Here is a 20,304-nt window from a genome sequence, read left to right on the forward strand (position 1 = left end):
CACTTTTAGATATGCAAAACTATGTCATCCAGCTTTCTCTATACCACAATAGAAATGGTAGTGATTACTGTAGATCACTGTGTGCAAAGGCTTTTTCCCCAGTACACTGTTTTCAGTCTCGGGAAGCTTTTCCAGTTACTAGTTTCCAGTCTTCACCTCTACCCATATGTAAATATTCACACAAAGTAGATCTGTTTGACCATTTTTTTCAAGTCAAGTGTAATAAATATACCAAATAAATTCTCTACTATGTAACTGTTTTGTATGTGTCTGTCGTGTGCTGGCAATAACATCTGTTCGAAAATTTAATCGTGAGATATTCCTGAAAGAAAAAAAGGAAATAATCCAGAAAGTACTGTATTTAGGTGAAATGCTTATCTTGACTGTTATTGAATAAAATTTTTGTATTATTAATTTGTTTTTAAATCCCTCGCTAATTATAACGGTTCACAGTAAATCTAGTCCAGAATGCCTTTGATTTAAAAACAGCAAATTATCAAAACTGAGGAAAGAGATTAACCAAGTCAATTGAACTGAGAAGTGAGGTATAGCAAAGGAAAATAAAAAAAAAATAGTAAAAAGATTATTTAACCATACACATTAAAAGAGAATAAACAAAGAAGGACTATGTACACTATGTGTTGAATTTAAGAAAACAAACTAAGTATGCTTTTACAATAAAGTGAAAGCTGCCTCTTGCCCTTGCCCCCCCAATAAGAATGGTGGCATATATTTACTGGGAAATGCCAGCACTGTTAACAAGAATGGGCTATAGAATGAAAAATTTAAAGTGGAAACTCAGAATGGGATGAAGAGTGCACTAAGAGGCTAAAAACCATGCATCTTACAGCAAAGCAATACTAGGTAACATTTTTGAACAAATTTTAAACAAACGGACAGTTATTTCCAGATACATACAGCTAAACAGAAAAAAAAAGATTACCAACATCGGTTTACTGCAGATACGTGACACAAGGTATCCAGACTTGCATTGTTCAAGTATTTGACCTCCATCATGATGAGAATTCATCTTTATAGACAAGGAAATTACAGTAGCTCTAATCCATCAAAGCATTATATAAGAAATTAGTAGATAAAATGGACACATGGATTAGTGCAAGACTGTAGAGTAACAAAATATCTAGCTAAAAGGAAATGATATGTTTGTACCAAAATCAGAAGTATTAATTTATAGGGATACTGGTAAGTGTTGGAATTTTACTGGATTTCATATTTTCATCAATATACTGCATAAATACGTAATTCCTGTAACACAGTTGCTAAGAATTGTCAAAGTACAAGAGGATCAGAAAATCCGTAGTAGAAAAGGGATAACATAAAACAGCATAAAGTGCAAAAAAATGCATTTTAAAAATAGTACAAAAACTTAATGCTTTTAACAGGGAATTTATAATTAAAAAAAAGAATAGAGAACGAATGAGTCATTGATGTGACTGTAAGATGCACCAGGAGAGAGATTTCCAAGCAGAGAAATTTTATTCTCATTGTCCCAGAGTTCAGAGAGACAATACTGCATAAAGTTCTGGTAACCGTATTCAAAGATTTCTTGGAACTAGAAAAGCTCCTGAGAAAGACAACCATGATGATTAGAGGAAATGGAGAAAATGTTTATGTAGGAGAAAAAGTTGAGAGAATGTCTGATTTTGTTGATAGATATCAAGGAGGGAAAAGACAACAGTGGCTTTGGGACACACATATATAAACTAACCATGACTAGGTTTAGGATAGAAATTAGAAAACGGGTAAGATATCAGAAGAAGGACCCAAGCTCTAGAACATCCCTCCACTGGAAGCTGTAATGGCTATAGACAATAAGTTTTAAAATGAGATTTAGTAATTAAATAGAATTACTTATCTAATTGTGTCGTTTCTTTCTAGCAGAGGGCTAAGCTAGATAAACTGAAACTTCCTGGTACTATGAACTATACGTTGTGTTGTCTGTTCCTTTTTTAATAATGACAAGGAAAAAACTTAATTCCTTCTAGAAGAATGACATAATCTATACAAAGCTCTTGAATGCCTGCTGAATTTTCTACCCTGTTCTTTACACATTATTTAATATGCTTGTCACTTCCCAGTATATTTTATCCTGATTTATTCAGAAAGAATCTATGCCTTTTGCAGTTAATTTTCAGAACTAAGCTACATATATAAAGTAGCTCACATTACTCCTCATGGTGTTTTTCCCTCTGTCAATCAGTACATTGCTCTAGTCACCAGTATTGTGAGGTTCTCTCTTCAGCCTTCTCCAATCTTACCTATTGAGAGCAATTTTACTTTATCTGCATATATCAGCCACTTCATATTCCATATCTTCCCTGAACCATTAATGAATGTATAAAATCTGTGACAGTATGGTATATCTCCCTGTCAGCCTGTTGTACTGTTCTGAGGTTACCATTTCATTCCTTCTCTTTTAGTTAACACACTGGAATCAGAAACAAGTCTTCCAGTTAACGTAACAATCACTTCACCACTTGGCGTGCTCTCTGATAATTGTAACTTCAGGCAGTACCTCACATCTCACCTTTTGAGTGGTTAGTTTGCTCAGTAACCCCGTAATAAGCATCTGATTAAAGGTCCTTGAACCTTGATCTGAAAAACTTAAAGTGCTGTGAATGCAGCACTGGGTGCTGTGAATCCAGCAGAAAGACTGCAAGTGATGGAGACATACATATAGCTGTTAATTTGCCTATCTAGCATTTAGACATTATTTACCACACAGAAGCCTGGTAAGGTAGCATTAGAATGCTATACAGCATTTTTTTGAATTCTAGTAATTTCAAGCTTCATTTTCCAAACATAGGGTTTATTTCTGTATTGGCAGGTCAAAGGATGAAAAAATACCATTGGGACTCTTCACATGGAGCCATTCCAAAATGTGAAGGAGGACACCAAAAAATGTGGAGACAGAGGGAAGAACATCAGAAATAAGGCCAACATAGGAAATAACACACAGCTATTTGGTGTGAAATACATTGGACAATAAATGTTGCTTTAGGTCTGTAATGTTAGTTTATTACACAGAATACACCACTTCAAACAGAAACATATCAGTTATATATGGGGAAATATATCTGCCACTGGGCTCCTAAAAAGAATTTAAGAGCGCGAGATTTCCCACCTGTATTGCAAACCCCTTTTCCTCCATATTCATTTTCTCCTTCCCCTCCACGCACCTTTTGTCCCACAAGGGAGACAATCACAGCCTCTGGGCTGAAGCGGATTTGTGTCAGCCTTTAATTGGGTCACCAGTCTGGATAACCAAAGGATCACAGTCCAGGGCTTATTGCAGCATGTACACACCAGTTATTCTAGACACAACCTTCAAGAGTACAGAATGGTCAAATTCTCAATGTCTAACTGAAAAATAGTGCCTTCCTTCTTCAGGTATATCTCCGATTTCATTGACATTGAAGCAACGTACTATGCAGCCTTAGGGATTAAAATCTAACCAAAAGACTGAAATACTTTGCCTAATCACAATATACATTAAATATTTTCCAATTTTATATTTAAAAACATTTATGGAAAATTGAAAACCATATATAAGTGCTTACTATGCACACATAATATCAAAAAACTGCTGTAAACCGGTATCCAAAATAATTCTATTAACACACTGAAAGACCCTGAAACATATTACATATGCCTTGGATTCTCAAAATACACAAAATTACCAAAAAAAAAAAAAAAAAAGACACACAAAAGACACAGACCATCTTTAAAGAACAGAGGTTAAAGAAGAACACAGAACTAAAACTTGCAGTGTATTAGAACTTTAAGAGTAAGCGGTACTGCCTCAGTAGAGAATATGGCAAGGGCAGTTAGGAAGTCCATTGCAACACAGTCTCCCTTCTCAGTTCCTGTGGAATCCCAGCAGCGATAAATATGTTCCTTTTCTAGTATCCTCTGGGTAAAACAGGTAAACTTCATTTGGGGTCTGGATGATCCTATACACAAACTGAAAGATCTCTCCACTCACATAAATACTCTCAAGTTGGTTTTGAAAAACTGAACAATTTGATAATGTTAATCTATATAAAATTAAAATTACTTCTGTTTCCTACAGTATTGTATTACAGCATTTGACTAGTATTTCCTACTTTTCAAATTAAACTTACCAGTTTATTCTGTTCTGAAAAAAGCATTTCTACTGAAACACAGTTCACAAACCCTTTCTCAAATGTCACGAAATAAAGGAATCTTATCTTAGTACTTGGGTGGGTATTTCAGATTTCAGTTCTCTGTTCCAATAAGCAGTAGTTGTTTCTCTACAAATTAAATGGTTGGTATATGACTGCATATCTCTGAACAGGCAACATTTCAGGGAAAAACTATTTTTTAACCGAGAAACCACTGTCTTAGAAGAACACCTTTTCTTCGTATGTTGGTTCCCATAAAAATCTCAGTAATTATCTGTATTTCAACAATGACATACAATTGTGATTTATATTTATCTAGGTCTTGGCTGCATTCGCATTGGGAGTTTTATTGGGTGTGGCATTCAGCAGCTAATTTTGTGATTATTTTTGTTCTGGAAGTGTTTTCACTAATCTAATATTATAGAAACGTTAAGATCTCTATTACAAGTGTTTCTTATATTTGTTGTTTCCATTGTCCATTGCACAAAAGCAAACTTCTGCTTCTTCTTCTTCCTCTTCTTCTTCTGTAGGAAAGGCATTTTCATTTTTCAGATTTTCAGAGGCATTATGTTCAATGTTATTTGAAGAAGTGTCACACTTTAGAAATGTTTCAGAATGACAGTTTTCTGCTGGATCCGCCAACATGAGAGAAAAATTTTCTCCAAAAATGTGAATTAGGCTTATTCTTGGGTTTTGGCATATTTCTGGCATTCTGTTGAGTAGCTCACTATTTATGCCTGTCACAAGATCACTGGGTATGTTTTTGGATACATTATTTTGACAATTGCTGACTTCCACGTGTTTTGCATTCATATCTTCTATAACATGTAACTTCCCTAAACTGCTTGTGTCTTTCAGAGTCGAAGATGCAAGTATTCCAAAGTTACTAATAAAATCTAAGGTGTTATTAGCATAAAATCTATTAAAAATATTATTGGCAATCTTATTGATACAGCTGTTCTTCAGAGTCACATGATAATTTTCATCTGTTAGTAAATCTTCACCAGACCATTGTAAGTGTTTACTTTTTTGGGCCAACAAATACGGACCCAGCTGATTCTCAATATCAGATACCTTTTGATAGGCATATCCTCTCTGATCCTCATTAATTGGTGTTACTGTCACCATCAATATTGGGCAATGTTGGCCACACATAGCATGGAGTTTATCCAGAGAATCTTCTTCCTGAAGAGCTCTTCTATTAGCATTACCAGCATAATTTGGCTGAGACTGTATGGGTTCATCATTTAAAGGCTGTTCCAATGGATGCACCTTGTTATCAGGCAATCTAAATTCTGCAGATGTAAAGCCTGTAAAACTGGTATCAGCCTGTGTAGAAAGATGTGCAGAAGTAGAACCTACCACAACTGACGGTTTGATCTTTTCTTTGTTTGCTGCAGGACGGGAGGCGATCTTGCCATTGCAGCTAGGTTTGCTCTTTGTACTTAAGTCATCCTGAAAGGGGTCTGAATCACTATTATGAGGTATATTGAAGTAGTTGCAAAAACCTTCAGAGGGTTTAGCCATGTCTTCAAGTTCTGAAGAAGAGATTGCATTGAGGACTGGGTACTGATTCAGATTGCCAAAGTGTGAGTATGGAACATCATCACTGTTTGTGTCAACGACCGTGTCTGTTGATGTTGTATCCAAATTACCATACATTCCAATCCTCTCAGGTGGTGATCTTCTTATCAAATGATTCTCTTTGAGAAGCCATTTGCCTTTATCTATTAATATTCCTTCATCTTCATTAGCTCGTACACTAGGTTGACAGTGTTGCCTTGGAGAGTCCCATGAATGGTCATTAATATAACTTGTGTCTTCTCTGTTAAAAGTAGGTTGTGGTGTTGGTAAAGAAGTACGTTCTTTTCTCGATATAGAGTCATCTTGGTTTATGTTCACTGGAAATTCTTGTGACGGTAGTGAAGAATGTAAAAGTTTCTCTGCAGAACAAGACCCACGTTCTTGAGAAAAAGAAATGGTTTTTTCCATTACTGCAGAGTGGAATTCTTCAGTATCCTTTTGAGATACTTTTGACATATAAGGAAACCCTTTGTGAAAGTCAGGCTTAAATGAAGCTTCTGTCTTGCCATAAAGCCGTTCAATAGTTCTTTTTACATAGCCAGTATTATAATGTTTTTCAAGTACGGCTTCCTCACTGCTTTCGTTGGTCAAATCGCTGGATGCTCTAAAGTCATGCTCACTCTCTTCAGTATCTGGTCTGTAATCTGACCAGTCTGAAGTAGCAGGACTTTTAAAACATTTTTTTAACTGAGAAGTGTCTGAACACATTTTATTCTCCAGTTCTTCCACTTGCAATTCCTGTTCTCCTTCAGTCATATCACATTCTGTAATTTGCTTTGATTCATAACAAAATGATAATGGAGAGACTGTAGATAACCTCTCAGAGGTTTCCCCCTCACAGCTTTCTGCATCTTCCTTATCTTCCTGTACAGAATAATCCTCATTATTACACTCTACGGAGGTTTCAGCAGCTAGTTTAAGTTGGTTATTTGGGGTTTTGTCATTACCTTCTGACTTTGGATCAACTTTCTCATCTTCACTTTTATCAGTAGTAACATGTATAGTATCTTGTTCACCTTCTAGCTCAGAAGTATCCTGATCTAAAATACAGTATTTATCATTAGAAGTTACACTATGAACTGTTGAGTTAGGGTCTACTGAGGTTTCTGACTCTTCATTAGTGAATGATGTATCAGTGGTTTTATCTTGAGATTTTTTGTAGAAGCTATCAGGCATTTCTTCGTATTTTTCAGTTGGCTCTATAGCTGATGTAAGGCTACGGGTATTTGAATTAGTAGTGGCATATTGACTATCTAGCTGTGTTTTGAGAGCACTCAAGTCTGAAGTCTCTGTTTCTCTACAAAGATCTTTCTGTATATCAAAACAGCTTTCTAATTCACCAGTCAGTTTTAGAGCTTCTTCAGAATTTCCACTGTCCTTTGGAACACAAGGGTCAACTGACTTTTCATTTTCATGCAAATGTATACCATTATGAAGTTCAGATATGGGCATATTCTCGTGGCAATGTGTGGAGTCCTGGTTTTTCAGTTCCCTCCCGAAGTATGGTAGGTTATTTTCTGTTGGTTGTTGAAAATGTGAGAAGGCAGCCTTCAGTTCTTCAAATTTTTCTATGAGTGTAGTTTGTTTCAGAAATTGTGACTGAGTAAATGTTTCGGAACAGCTACAGGTAGGTTTTTGCATATCATCTTTGATTGTCCCAATCAAACTCTCTCTCAGGTTCAGCATGAGTAGCCAGGCTAAGATGACATTGGAGGAAGAACCAAAAGATGAAGGAGGAAGATCTGAAAGGCTGCAAGCTTTCCCTATACATCCACTGTGTTCTTTCTGGAGACCAAGCAAAGTTGATTGTAGTTCATGCAGCAACATGCTAGACATGCAACTGTTCTGAACATCAGTTCCCACTTTCTCATTGACAAATGCACAATCAGCTTGAACAGCAACTTCAGATTTTTTTCTTTGAAATAGATTGGTATCTTGGATATCAGCTTCTGACATCTTTTTATCATTGTCTTGTGTTTCCTGAAACAAGTGTGTCTTACCCTCATGATGAAATTCTGATCTCAGTGAATACTTGGCTTCATCTACTATAGTTGTATTAGCATGAATCAAAGAGTCAATTTGTTTTCCACCTGAATCCTTGGCTGATTCTTCTAAAGTTCCCAATCCACAAATAGGCATTAATGGTTTTGGGGTTAGACTATGTTCAACCAGATGTTTTTTTCCAGTCACATACACTTTATTTGTGATAAATGTTGTTTCTTTATCTATAGAAGCATCAGTATTTTCTTCAGCAGAATGGCAGATGCTGTTCTCTACATTCCTTTCTTTTTTATTTATAGGGGGTAAGACAGAATTTGGTAATAAGTTTTTCAACCAAGTTTGGACATAGTTTTCAACTGAATGCTCAGCAACCTCCCCTTGAAAACCTTCCTGGTTCAGAGCCTCTAGTGTAATGGCTTTCTCTGACATATTTAACTTATTTGCTCCTTTAGTTAGATTTTTCTTCATCCCCTTTTGCTTTTTTGCTTTCTTTGATGACAAATTTTCCAAAATATTATTTTCCTTTTCTTTTTCAAAGTTAAGATTCTTTGGCACTTCTGACAATGGCTTTGAAATCACTGATGGGTTAGATGCCTGTTTGAAAGAATTGGTTGTAAGATGTGCGCCTTCTTTCTCAGTACTCAGTGTATTCTGACTATGTTCAGATTCATTGTTTGAATCAACTGCCATTAGACCATCTCCCTTCTTTGCAGATGAAATGATACTATTTTTTTGGCCTGACTTCATTTTTACTTTGGCCAACTTGTTGTTATTGCTTCTTGGTTTTTTATTAGATGATAATCCATTTTGTTCCACTGAATCCTGGTGATAGAACTCATCTTCACAACATATGCTTTTGTCTGAATTGACAGACCCATCATTCTTTTTTACGAAAAAATCCATTCCTTTTTTCTGAGGCATTTCAGAATAATTATCCATAGCCTCTGCTGCAGAATCCTGTGTGGTTCTCCTTGTGATATGCATTCCCTCACCTTTCATTATCCCTGAAATGTCTTCATCTTTTTTATTTTCATATGTACCTTTCTCTAGAAACTTAGACGATTTTCTCCTCTTCTTCTTTTTGGTGAGAGAAGATGCAGATTGGCTGTCATCAATGAGATGTGTTGCCATCACAGATCCAGTCCTGGCACTGATGTGATTGTCACTTTCAGTAACAGTAGGAAAGAATCCAGTTGTTGGATTTATCTTCTCAGTAGGAGCTTTACTACATGGAGATACAATCATCTCCATCTGGCTATGTCCAGGACAGGCTGAATGTACTGAATCTTGAGAAACAGGTAATAAATCAGCAGGTCTGCATATTGTTTCTTCTTTTGACTGACACAGTTCTGAATATCTAATGAAAGAACTCAGTGATCTTTTTATTTGTTTAATGTCACATGACTTATGGATGTAGTCTGCCGAACCTGGCCTAGCTGCCTGGCAAATTTTTGATGATGGTATTAAACCACAAATGTTAGCTTTGCAGGTTGAGAGTAAACTATTATATGTACTTTGTTCCACAACAGATTTCTCTAATATACTCTGTACCAATTCATCCTTGTCAGACACTTCTAATGTCTTCTTATTTGTGGTTTCTATTAAATCATTACTTTTGTGGCTTACTTTAAAAAGCATTTCTTCTTTTATATTCTCTGAAGAAAGCTTTAATGAACTATTCTCACTCATCTCACTAAACTTTGGATAAGTGACACTTGATTTTTCTCTGCTTGCATGAGCTACCATGCAATACTCAGACTTATTTTCTCCCTGCTGTATTTCCTCACTGTAGGAAAACTGTCCTATTGTCTTCTCCTGAACCTCTTTCTCAGATACCAAGGTGACACTTTCAACTACTGCTTTCTTTTGTCTAACACGCCTTGGCCCAGGAGTGGGAGGTCTATAAAAGCGAGGCCTGATATTATCTTCAGGTACATTGTTTACATCTACATCTGCAGAATTATTGTTCTTACAGATATTACAACCAGAATTTTTTAAATCAGACTCTGATTCTTTGTCTGACACTTCTGCATTGAATTGCTGTAATGAGTCTCCCTCTTCTTTACTGTAGCTCTTCAAAAATGGAGTATCTTTTGGGTTTATACATTCCAATGCATTTACATTGGATAAGCAGTCTTCAGCATGCATTGCAGGATGACAGATGGTGGTATTTTTGTCATCAGAAAGGCCAGCACGACTTACAGTAGTTGTCCATTTAATGGTTTCTTCCTCTTTAATTTTTAATCGAACTTTCATTTCCACTGTGATACTCCCATCTTGATTAAGGTGAACAGATTTCTCAATGTCATCTTCATACTGTGCCACAGATAAGTCTTCACCAGTAATGGACTGATTTCCTCCTATACCGTTATGACTATCAGGAACATATGAAGAATCTGAGTTGTTATCATTTGAGTTGTTATCATTGCTGGATCCTTTATCAGAAGAAACTGAGAATACCTGAGATCTTGAGCTAGAGCCCATTTGAGCTCTCACTACCAATATTTATGTTGAAAGAACCCGAATTCATACAGTAGGTGGAAAGTAGAGCAGACAAATATGCGTAAGGATCCAGATGGTGAGACAGCAGACAGGCAGCAAAAGAAGAAAAAAGAAGAAAGAAGAAAAATTAGTACGAAAGAAGCTAATGAAGTGTGTTTATTTTACCAGAGTATTAGAAAGTAAAGAGAAAAATATGGCTAATCTTGCTGTTCGTTTTAAGAAGTTGTTCGAGAGAGAACTATAACCAAATTTTAATAAAGAATCAAGCATTTAACTACTTTTCCACTTAATTTTATTTTGCAATAGCTTCTTTCTAATGCCAGGGCTTTAGTCTTATTTGAAGCTCCAGAGCCTAAAAAAGCACTAAAAGCTCTCATTTTATACTCAGTTGGGAACTGAGGTTGCCCTGAACCTTCCAAGGGATTCACAGGCCCTTGCTTGTTTGGGCTTCAAGCTACCAACTTTACTTCTTCTTCATGCCTTAGCGATCATTAATATATCATTTCCTATTAGTTCTCATAGTTAGTGCTAAAATGTGTCAGTCAAGTTGAACATATACCTCCCTCGTCTTAACCCAACAATCTACAGCATATGAGTAATTACTGTGAGCATCATCGACATGTGAATAAAGGGCTCAGACCTAATGCCCTGGATTGACCTTCTATAGAGAAGTAAACATGGAAGCCCTTGAAGTTCTTATAAAATCTGAATTTAAATCATAACATTCTGTGATACATTTTATGTTACAGTACTGTAGACAGCAAAAAACTCACAAAGCCAATGAGAATACTTCCAGACTACAATGAATTTTGAGTATAGCCCAATATGTGTTTGCATACACGTTAAATATTCCTGAAATATGTTTTGATTTCTTTGTAATAACTTGTCTTTTTAAAAAATTATATCTCATCTCTCTCTAGCAGTTGTCACTGAAGAGGTGAGAGAGATAAAAAAACATGACACAAAAATAAAGTTTTGCTGTCTTCCAAGTTCTGTATGTGTGAGGGAAACAGTGTAAGTACACCCACACAGAGAAATCCACAACTGCTACTGATAGCTAAATATATAGGAGCCACCATTTAATAGACAGGTTTCACTTGCAGAAAGGTATTTTAACACATGTAAGATTAATTTCTCTACTTTGCTTGATATTAAGCATATTGGTTTTGCTCAAGTGACTCACAAAGGTTCGTACAGTTAACATATTACTATTATAGATATGTGTCTATAATTTCAGGCAGAGTGTCTTGCAAGTTTCCCAGGCATATGCTGCACCATGAACTAAATCAGAAATAAAAGTTTGTACAAACTCTTCTAACACAGACTAGACCTTATGCTTCCCAAAGTAAAAATCTCACTTTCTCCTTCTCAGGAAAAGAAATTGGATCAAAGTGCCTGAAATTTGATTTTTCAGGCTCTCATCATCAATGATGTCTCCTACACAGGATACTTTTGAATTTCTCAGGTTAAAGACAAAAAGAGGGTCGGGTTTTTTCTCTATCTTTCTGTAATTGCTGTCAACTAAGGATTAGAAGAGGACACTTAGGTTCTCAGCTACTCACATTTTATACCATTGCAAGGCTCAGTCTCTGGCTCAAAGCAAAATTTGGGTAGGATTTTGTGTTTCTGCAGAACTTTCATTCTCAAAAGGTTCCTATTCATTCTCTCTCAACTCATTAGTTATGCTCTGCCAACAGCTCTCAAGTTGTGCAAGCCAAAGAACACAAGGTTGAGAAAAACTAAAATGAATAGTTTGGTGGGGACATAATAAACTGTGAGGGATGTAGAAGAAACTCCTTCAAGTAAATGGAAGCCAAGTGTCTTACAGATCAATGTGCTCCATGACACAGTCAAGATTACTGTGGGAAGTCTCAGTACAGAAACAAATACACTGTTCCCTGGGCTCTGCAGTGCAGCATGCAGCTGTATCAAGAATACAGGGTACCTCTGGATTAAACAACTTTCCCCTTAGACAGTACCTCTGCCCTACAGGATGCTCTGATGCCAAGGATTCCCACACAGCCTAAAGCTCCGATACCGCAGCGTATTGCTCCCCTCAACCTCAGGCTGTTCAGCTAGCCTGGGTTCTCTCCAACAGCTCCTTATACTCTTGATCACCCACTGGCCACTTCACACTCTTACAGACCCTGTCAGTGGCACAAGTCCATGAACAATCAAAGGAAAAGTACGTGTTTATGTATCTTTTCCCAAACTTATCCAAAAACCATATCTCACAACCATGAGGATATAGGAAAGGATGACACTCTGTTTAAACAAAAGCATGATGAATTTGTGAGTGGATGAGTGCTATAATTTTTTTTACTGTTTATGTGGAGCATGGGACATGGGAAAAAGTGAAAATCATGACAATGACAAATCAAACCTCCATGTGCTAAGTAATTTCTGAGAACTGCACAAAAGTTTTGCTTGAGAAATTCAGTCAGTTAAGAGCCTGAAGTAGCCTGTGGTTTCTCATTTACCAGTGCTGTTACTAACTATGACTCCAAAAAATTCATAACAATGACCATCAAGTGCATTAAAATAAAATATACTTTACAGATTTGCATCCATGTTCTAAATAAGTTTGCTTGAAAGAAAATATGCATACTAGCAGAGTACTTCGCAGAAACTTATATTTTAGAAAGAACATTGACACTTCTATCTTTCTTATGCTTATAGAGGAGTCAAAGCAGATATAAACAGTTTCAACTGGATTTTTTAAGTATCCTTGATCCTAGTAAGATTGTCATGGTTTATGTCTTGTGCTGAGAGAGATAAACCCATTAATAAAATAAAAGTTAATCCAAAGAACTTACTATTCTCACTTTCTGGCTTGGTATTTGCTTTTGGGTACACACGATTTGCAATTCCAAGCAATTTAGCAGGCCGTGAATATCCAAGAGAATCATAATTGCTTGGTTTAAAAGGCTCTCTCCCTGCTGCGACTACAGCTCCAGAGCACAATATCAGGGCCTGAAGATTAGGAACCTGGAAAAACAAAAGTAACATTAAATTCTCTGCCTTAGTAACCACAAAAAATAATGTGAGATTTATCCCTTTCATGCCTTAGTATCTTCACTTCTTAGTCTCTACATTAGTTTGCAGCAGACTACTAAATATGTATCACAGCACAGGATTTTTCAATTCCTGTAAGGCAATTCCTACCTCTGTGAGGGTATGTCTTGTTATATAAATATATTTTAAAAAGACTTCAAGAAGCAACTTGAATCCAGATCAAAATTTTCTAGCAATTTAAGTGTTTGCATGTGTAATTTTGTTTCATCATTGTCCAGTGACTTCACAGCCATGAAATAAGAATATGCCTTTGGAGGTAGGTATACATATGAACACGTAGTTGGAGGAAGAGGAAATGCAGAATATACCACAACTGCTTGGTCTGTATTGACATAGAGGAATAGGACAGAATCACAGAACAATATATATTGGAAAAGACCTCTGGAGGTCTCAAAGCAGGTCTGACTGGATCAAGGTGCTCAGAGCCTTGTCTAACAGTTTTGAATTTATGTTCCAAAATATATTGCAAAATAAAGCTTACAAACTGCGCTTCACTGATATAGGTGAAATGGACAGTTTCTCAACCTAATACAGAATTTCTCCAAAGGAGAGTAAACACAGGATTTTCCTTGAACTCTTGGAGCTCTGCATGGAATTCTTTTTCTAGATACCTGTTAGGTATAATCACAGGTGCTTTTCTTTAGTTACACAATGCACACATACAACGCTGAGATAAAAACATATAGAACAGAACATGAGATGAAAATCAGGATTATTAGTGTTGTATCATCTGGGTTTATAGGTACAGAACCTGTTTCTTGGTTTGAAAACTATAATAGATAATGAGGTATCATAGTTCCAAGTCATTAATGGCAAACCACTCTGCATTTGTGTAATAATAAAATACATGTGGCTGTTAGATGTTACTTATTGTATTTTTAAGGCATTAAAACTCACAAATAAACAGCATTAAGACTAAAAGAAGTTTCTGTGTAAATGGGTAAAAACATAAAATTGAGAGCATGCCTGAAAGAGCTCTGAGTAAGAAAAAGATAAGAGTTTTTTCACGATGACTTAAAATGTCCTCACTTGCTTCTATCTGACTGCAAGATTCCAGTATATTTCCTCCAAGCTAGTAGCCTTTCTGAAGGGGAAAAGGCATAGAAACAAAACCAGCTGAAATTCAGCACATCAGGCCAGCATCCCAATGTCATAACTGATAAAATCACTTTTTTAATTAAAAATAATCTAGAAGAAATCAGGAAAACTGTCAATACTCATCTTTATTCTTACCTTTCTGCCATTAGTGGTATATAGTTTCACAACTGGATATTGCATTAACTCACTCATATAATCCAGAAAGGCCTCAAAGGTTTGTGTATTTTTCTTTCCCAGAACTATGGTACGCCTGAGTCTTACATCCCCATTTTTGAAAACAAGTATCTTTCTGGGAGTTGTTATTTTACTTTCTCGATGGCCAAATCCATCTTCATTCTCCCTTGCTAACTGCACAGCTCGACGACGTGCACTGACAGGCCTACTGATCTGCCAGGGCAGCGGCTTTTTGCTAGCCTGTTCCAGGTTGATGGGCTTCATTTTCCTCTGATGGGAGCAAATATAAGATTTTCCATCTTCAAGATCCTCCAAATTGGTGACACTGTGTCTCCCTTTTGGTGTACTAATATTCCTTACTCCAAAAGGTAATGGAACCCGTTTGGATAAACTATCCAGCAAGGCATCAAATGTTTTGTAAGACCGGTTATTAATGACCATTTTGATCCCATTAAACTGAGGATCTCCACTTTTATAGAAGCAGATCCGTTTTGCCACGACAGGTTCAGTAACGTTGAAATGGCGCGTGGATAAAGTCTGTTCACTCTCGGAGGAGTTTGGCTGATTCACCGAATAACTAGTTGAAGGTGTTTCACTCATTTTGACAGCAATCTGGAAGAAAGAAGAGATGGATTTAAAACTTTTCTTATGACTAGTAATAATATGGTCTTCATTTCAAAGGTGCAGAAAGAGACTTTATAAGAAACCAACAGCATCAATTTGTGCCAAAAATCATTGGATTTAAACGGACCCAAGCTGTTATCTCTAAATTCCACAAAGACTCCAGTACTGTCAGATTAAGTTAGCATAGCTCTACTTGCAAATATTCCCAAAACTTTCCAAAGTAATTTTAAATCTTTTATCATTTTGGTACAAGAGACTCTTCCTTAGAATAAGGTACATTGTCAGTCCAGAATGATAATTACATGTTTTCTTTCTTGAGGATGAAGTTAATGACAATATTTCATATTTAAGATGTTAGAAAAATCCTTACTAGGAGGGAATATTTTGTGCCTAGGCATGAGCCACATTTAGTCCAAAATAACAAAACTGAAAGACAATACAATTCATTCTGATCTCATATACTAGTTTATACCAGGGAAAATCCATTGGAGCCAGAGAAAACTATACCAGAATAATGCCCAAGATGTGCTTTTAGAGTTAAGTTGTTTCATAAATTGATGAATCATTTGCTTTTCTATTATAAATTTTATTTTTCGCGATGCATAAGCCACTACAATATTTACATTTATACTGAGGGATAAACTACTGATTGAACAAGGCTTTTTTAGTAAAAGAAAAGGCTTTAAATCCTTTATAAAGACACAAATATTTTAGGTATTCTTCAGTAGAAGTAGCCTTTAAATTTAAATATGTAAATATCAGGTTTTTAAACAACAGACTGTCTCTGACAATTAAATCAATAGTCTTCACACTTGGAAATAGAGCACTGTTGCTACAGTCTTTCCATTTGAATCCAATCTACATACAGACAGTGTAACAACAACCCTTTAAATGAATAAAATCGCTTTGTATTATTGATTGGCTTGCTTTGGCTGGAGCACAGTGTTGGAATGGCCAGTCAACTAATCAGCCTCAAGGAAGCAGTTTTAGTAGAGTTCTACTGAAAAGCTGTATAGCTGTCTCAAAGAATATGTTTGTCATCAAAATAGTATAAATTAAATTTTTTGACAATGTCACCTTGATGTAACTGCCATATTGACTAATGGAACAATCTCTCCTGGCTACTACATATTTTTCGTAATGAAGCTATGACAAACAATATTTTGACAATTTTACTACTCCATACATTACTTCTGAAACTGATAAGAAAATGTGGCTATTTTTCAAGACAGTCAAGGTTCAAATACAGTCAGATTTGACAAGATTTTGTCTTACTGTGTTCTTACAGCTTTTCCAATAATGCACTGTTTTTAGCTTGGGTGTTTTGCCTTCACTAAGAGTTAATAAATTTGTAAATGTTCATTATTTTGAACAATGAGCAGAGCACAAGAAGAAGTGTCTCCTCTTAATACATTTTTTGTGTTGTAAATTGCGGTCATTCTAAGTGCTAAAACTGAAAAATAAACAAACAAGTCTGTGCTAGAATGATGTACACGAAGATTGATTTAGGTAATCACAATTCCATTTAAAATTTTTAAAAAAGTTTTAAAACATTTCTAAAAATATTTTAAAATAAAGATTAAAAAAAAAAAAACAAACCTCCAAGTATTTAATTAAGGAATACGCAGAAAGAAATTTTCAAGCTTGGCTGCAGCGACATACAACCCAGTCCATGATGGCTAGTCAAGTTGCTTACTTTCTGCGGAAGGGAGGAGCTCTATTTCAACTGAAATCACTGAGAACTACAGTTACTCATCTTTTTTGACACATCTATTCATTGGCTGCCTAAATTTTCATTACAATTCTAAACTGAGAGGCTGACAGGTGGGTTAAGATTAGGGACACAATTTGAATCAGCCATTTTACGCTTCATGCATCATTCTGTTTATCCTGATATTCCTAGAGGAAATTTGTAACAGCATTTCTACTGCCACACAAATTTTCTTACTTTCTTTGCAGAGCAAATGTTCTAATCCATTGAAAGCAGCAATGGCAGTAGTAAAGTTCTTGAGTGAACTGGATGCCACGTTACTCCATTTAACTGGCCAAGAAGACCTGAGCTCACTAACAGCATCCAGTCCAGGATCTCTGGGAAAGGGGAGAAAACTGATAAATCATAATCCGTAATGGCCAGAGACAGAAATGAACAGACGTAGGTCCTCAGCTACTCTGTACTACAACTTCTCATCTTTTATGAAAATAGAGTGGTGTTTCACACAGGCTGATCAGTCTCACTTCTGTGCCCGGCAAGATCATGGAGCAAATCCTCCTGAAAACTATGTCAAGGCACATGGAAAATACGGAGGTGGTTGATGACAGCCAGCACGGCTTCACTAAGGGCAAATCATGACTGACAAATTTGGTGGCCTTCTGTGATGGGGTTACAGCATGGATGGATGAGGGAAGAGTGACTGATGTCATCTACCTGGAATTGTGCAAAGCATTTGACCTTGTACCACATGACATCCTTGTCTCTGAACTGGAAAGACATGAATTTGATGGCTGGACCACTCAGTGGATAAGGAAATGGCTGGATGGTCACACCCAAAGAGTTGCAGTCAATGGCTCGATGTCCAAGCATAGATCAGTGACCAGTGGAGTTCCTCAGGGGTCAGTACTGGGACCAGTACTGTTTAACATCTTTGTCGGCGACATGGACAGTGGGATCAAGTGCACCCTCAGCAAGTTTGCTGATGATACCGAGCTGTATAGTGTGGTCAGCACACTGGAGGGAAGGGATGCCATCCAGAGGGGCCTTGACAGGCTTGAGAGGTGGACCTGTGTGAACCTCATGAAGTTCAACAATGCCAAGCACAAGGTCCTGCACGTAGATTGGGGCAAACCCAAGCACAAATACATGCTGGGAAGAGAATGGATTGAGAGCAGCCCTGAGGAAAAAGGCTTGTTGGTGCTGGTGGATGAGAAGCTCAACATGAACCAGCAATGTGCGCTTGCAGCCCAGAAAGCCAACTGTATCCTGGGCTGCATCAAAAGAAGCATGGCCAGCAGGTTGAAGGAGGCAATTCTCACAGTCTACTCTGCTCTTGGGAGACCCCATGTAGAGTATTATGTTCAGTTCCGGGGCCCCCAACCTAAGAATGTCAACCTGTTGGAACCAGTCCAGAAGAGGTCCGTGAAGATGATCAGAGGGCTGGAGCACCTCCCCTGTGAGGGCAGGCTGAGAGAGCTGGGGTTGTTCAGCCTGGAGAAGAGAAGGCTCTGGGGACACCTTATAGCAGCCTGCCAGTGCCTAAAGAGGGTCTACAAGAAAGCTGGAGATGCAATTTTCACAAGAGCATGTAGTGATAGGACAAGGGGGAATGGCTTTAAACTGAAAGAGGGTAGACTCAGATTAGATATTAGGAAGAAATTCTTTACTGTGAGGGTGGTGAGGCACTGGAACAGGTTGACCAGAGGAGTTGTGGATGCCCCATCCCTGGAAGTGTTCAAGGCCAGGCTGGATGGGGCTTTGACCAACCTGGTCTAGTGGAAGGTGTCCCTGACCATGGCAGGGAGGTTGGAACTAGGTGATCTTTAAGGTCCTTTCTAACTCAAACTATTTTATGATTCTGTGATTCTATGATTCATCTAACTGTATGATTATTCACTCTTACAAGAGATAAAATAGGTGGATTTTCTCATGAGACTACTGATAATGATCACTTTTGATTAGCCTCTCAGAAGTTGTTCTGGATATTTGTACTTCTGTAAAACATTCAGTTATGTAGGCATCAACAATTGGAAGAGAAATACAATACATTTTGCATAAAGATAATTATTAGACTGAGTCTTGACACTGTGGAAGTAACAAAATCCAAAACAAACAAGGAGAGAGTACACACATAAATAAAAAAGACAATTTTCATTATAAAAATAAAATAATTTGAATTCACAAAAGTAACTAATAAAAAGAAGTTTTCCTTAGCAAAACAAAATGAGTGATAAAACGAACAGTTTTGGTAGAGAACTGAAAGTTGCATAGCACACCACATATGAAAGAACTGATGGCTGCTTAACATATCATGTATGAAGACTTTCTAATATTAATTTCAATAGTGTAAATTACTTATGCATCTTTCAAATATCTTATAATTGTGTCTTACAAATAACATTTCAACAAATGAATAATCAACATATTGTGGAAGTTACTATTTCATACTACAGGTGATCATACTGTAACAGCTTTATTTCATCTTAAACATAGCATCAATTTTCTTACTTAAATGATTGTATTCTAAAGTTAAGAAATAGTTGCTCTTGTATGCTATTATATAATACAGTATGTCTATTAAAGTACTTTGGCAATTACAGCGTTAAGAATTTTATTCTACAAGAAAATCAAACAGATATCAGAATTTAATCTTTTTGCCTGCATTCTCATAAACAAAACCACTCATTCAAAGTTTATGCACAAAGCTGCTAAATTTTATAAAGACAGTAAGTGGAACATTTTGTTCTAAAATATAACAATATTTCTTATGCCAAATAGCTGGTAAGTATCGCACATAATTTCATCATACTCACCCGCAGTCACATCCTATGCAAATAAAAGAGCAGTTAGTTTGTTTCCAGAGATTTATGAATTGTACATGTAGTTGTCTATGCCATAAGAAATGAACACCCTTAGTCTTACTCCAAGTGTGCTCAACTAGAAAAAACATCATAATCCATTTGCTTAATCTCAGCTAATGTTAATCACCAGGCCAGGTTCACCTCAGGTAGCCATTGTTCAGAGCAGTGTCTAACATCTCATTCAGCAAGTCCCTTTATATTATTTTCAAACTCTATTTACCTTTTAAATATTTCATTTGTATAACTTTCTTTTACTTAGATTGCTCAAGAGTCTCACAGAACCACATAAAATAAAAATGTGGATGGGGAACATGGGTGATATAATCTGTCTTCCTATCAGTGTAGGTTTATCCTCCAGACTAAAATCTTCAGTGATATAAATTTTAACTACATTAAAATGGAGCTTCTACCACTCACCTTCTGAGACTATTTAGTAACTATCTCCTGGCATTCACCCCTGCTTTTGTTCAATCATTTGGTCAAGATGATCCTCTTTGTGCAAAAGATT

At 36.6% G+C, this 20,304-nt stretch overlaps 1 protein-coding gene across 1 annotated transcript; it reads right to left on the reverse strand.

The window, feature by feature from the left end:
- Positions 1–1,347: 1,347 nt before the first annotated feature.
- On the reverse strand, positions 1,348–19,864 carry LOC114016927 (RP1 axonemal microtubule associated). Its single transcript, XM_027811169.2, has 4 exons — positions 19,749–19,864; positions 14,562–15,212; positions 13,070–13,241; positions 1,348–10,246 (listed from the first exon to the last, which is right to left on the reverse strand). The coding sequence occupies exons 2-4, from the start codon at positions 15,198–15,200 to the stop codon at positions 4,608–4,610; spliced, it is 6,450 nt and encodes a 2,149-aa protein (XP_027666970.2). The 5' UTR covers positions 15,201–15,212; positions 19,749–19,864; the 3' UTR covers positions 1,348–4,607.
- Positions 19,865–20,304: the final 440 nt, after the last annotated feature.

This window comes from Falco cherrug, chromosome 3 (genome assembly GCF_023634085.1).
Source record: "Falco cherrug isolate bFalChe1 chromosome 3, bFalChe1.pri, whole genome shotgun sequence".
NCBI lineage: Eukaryota > Metazoa > Chordata > Aves > Falconiformes > Falconidae > Falco > Falco cherrug.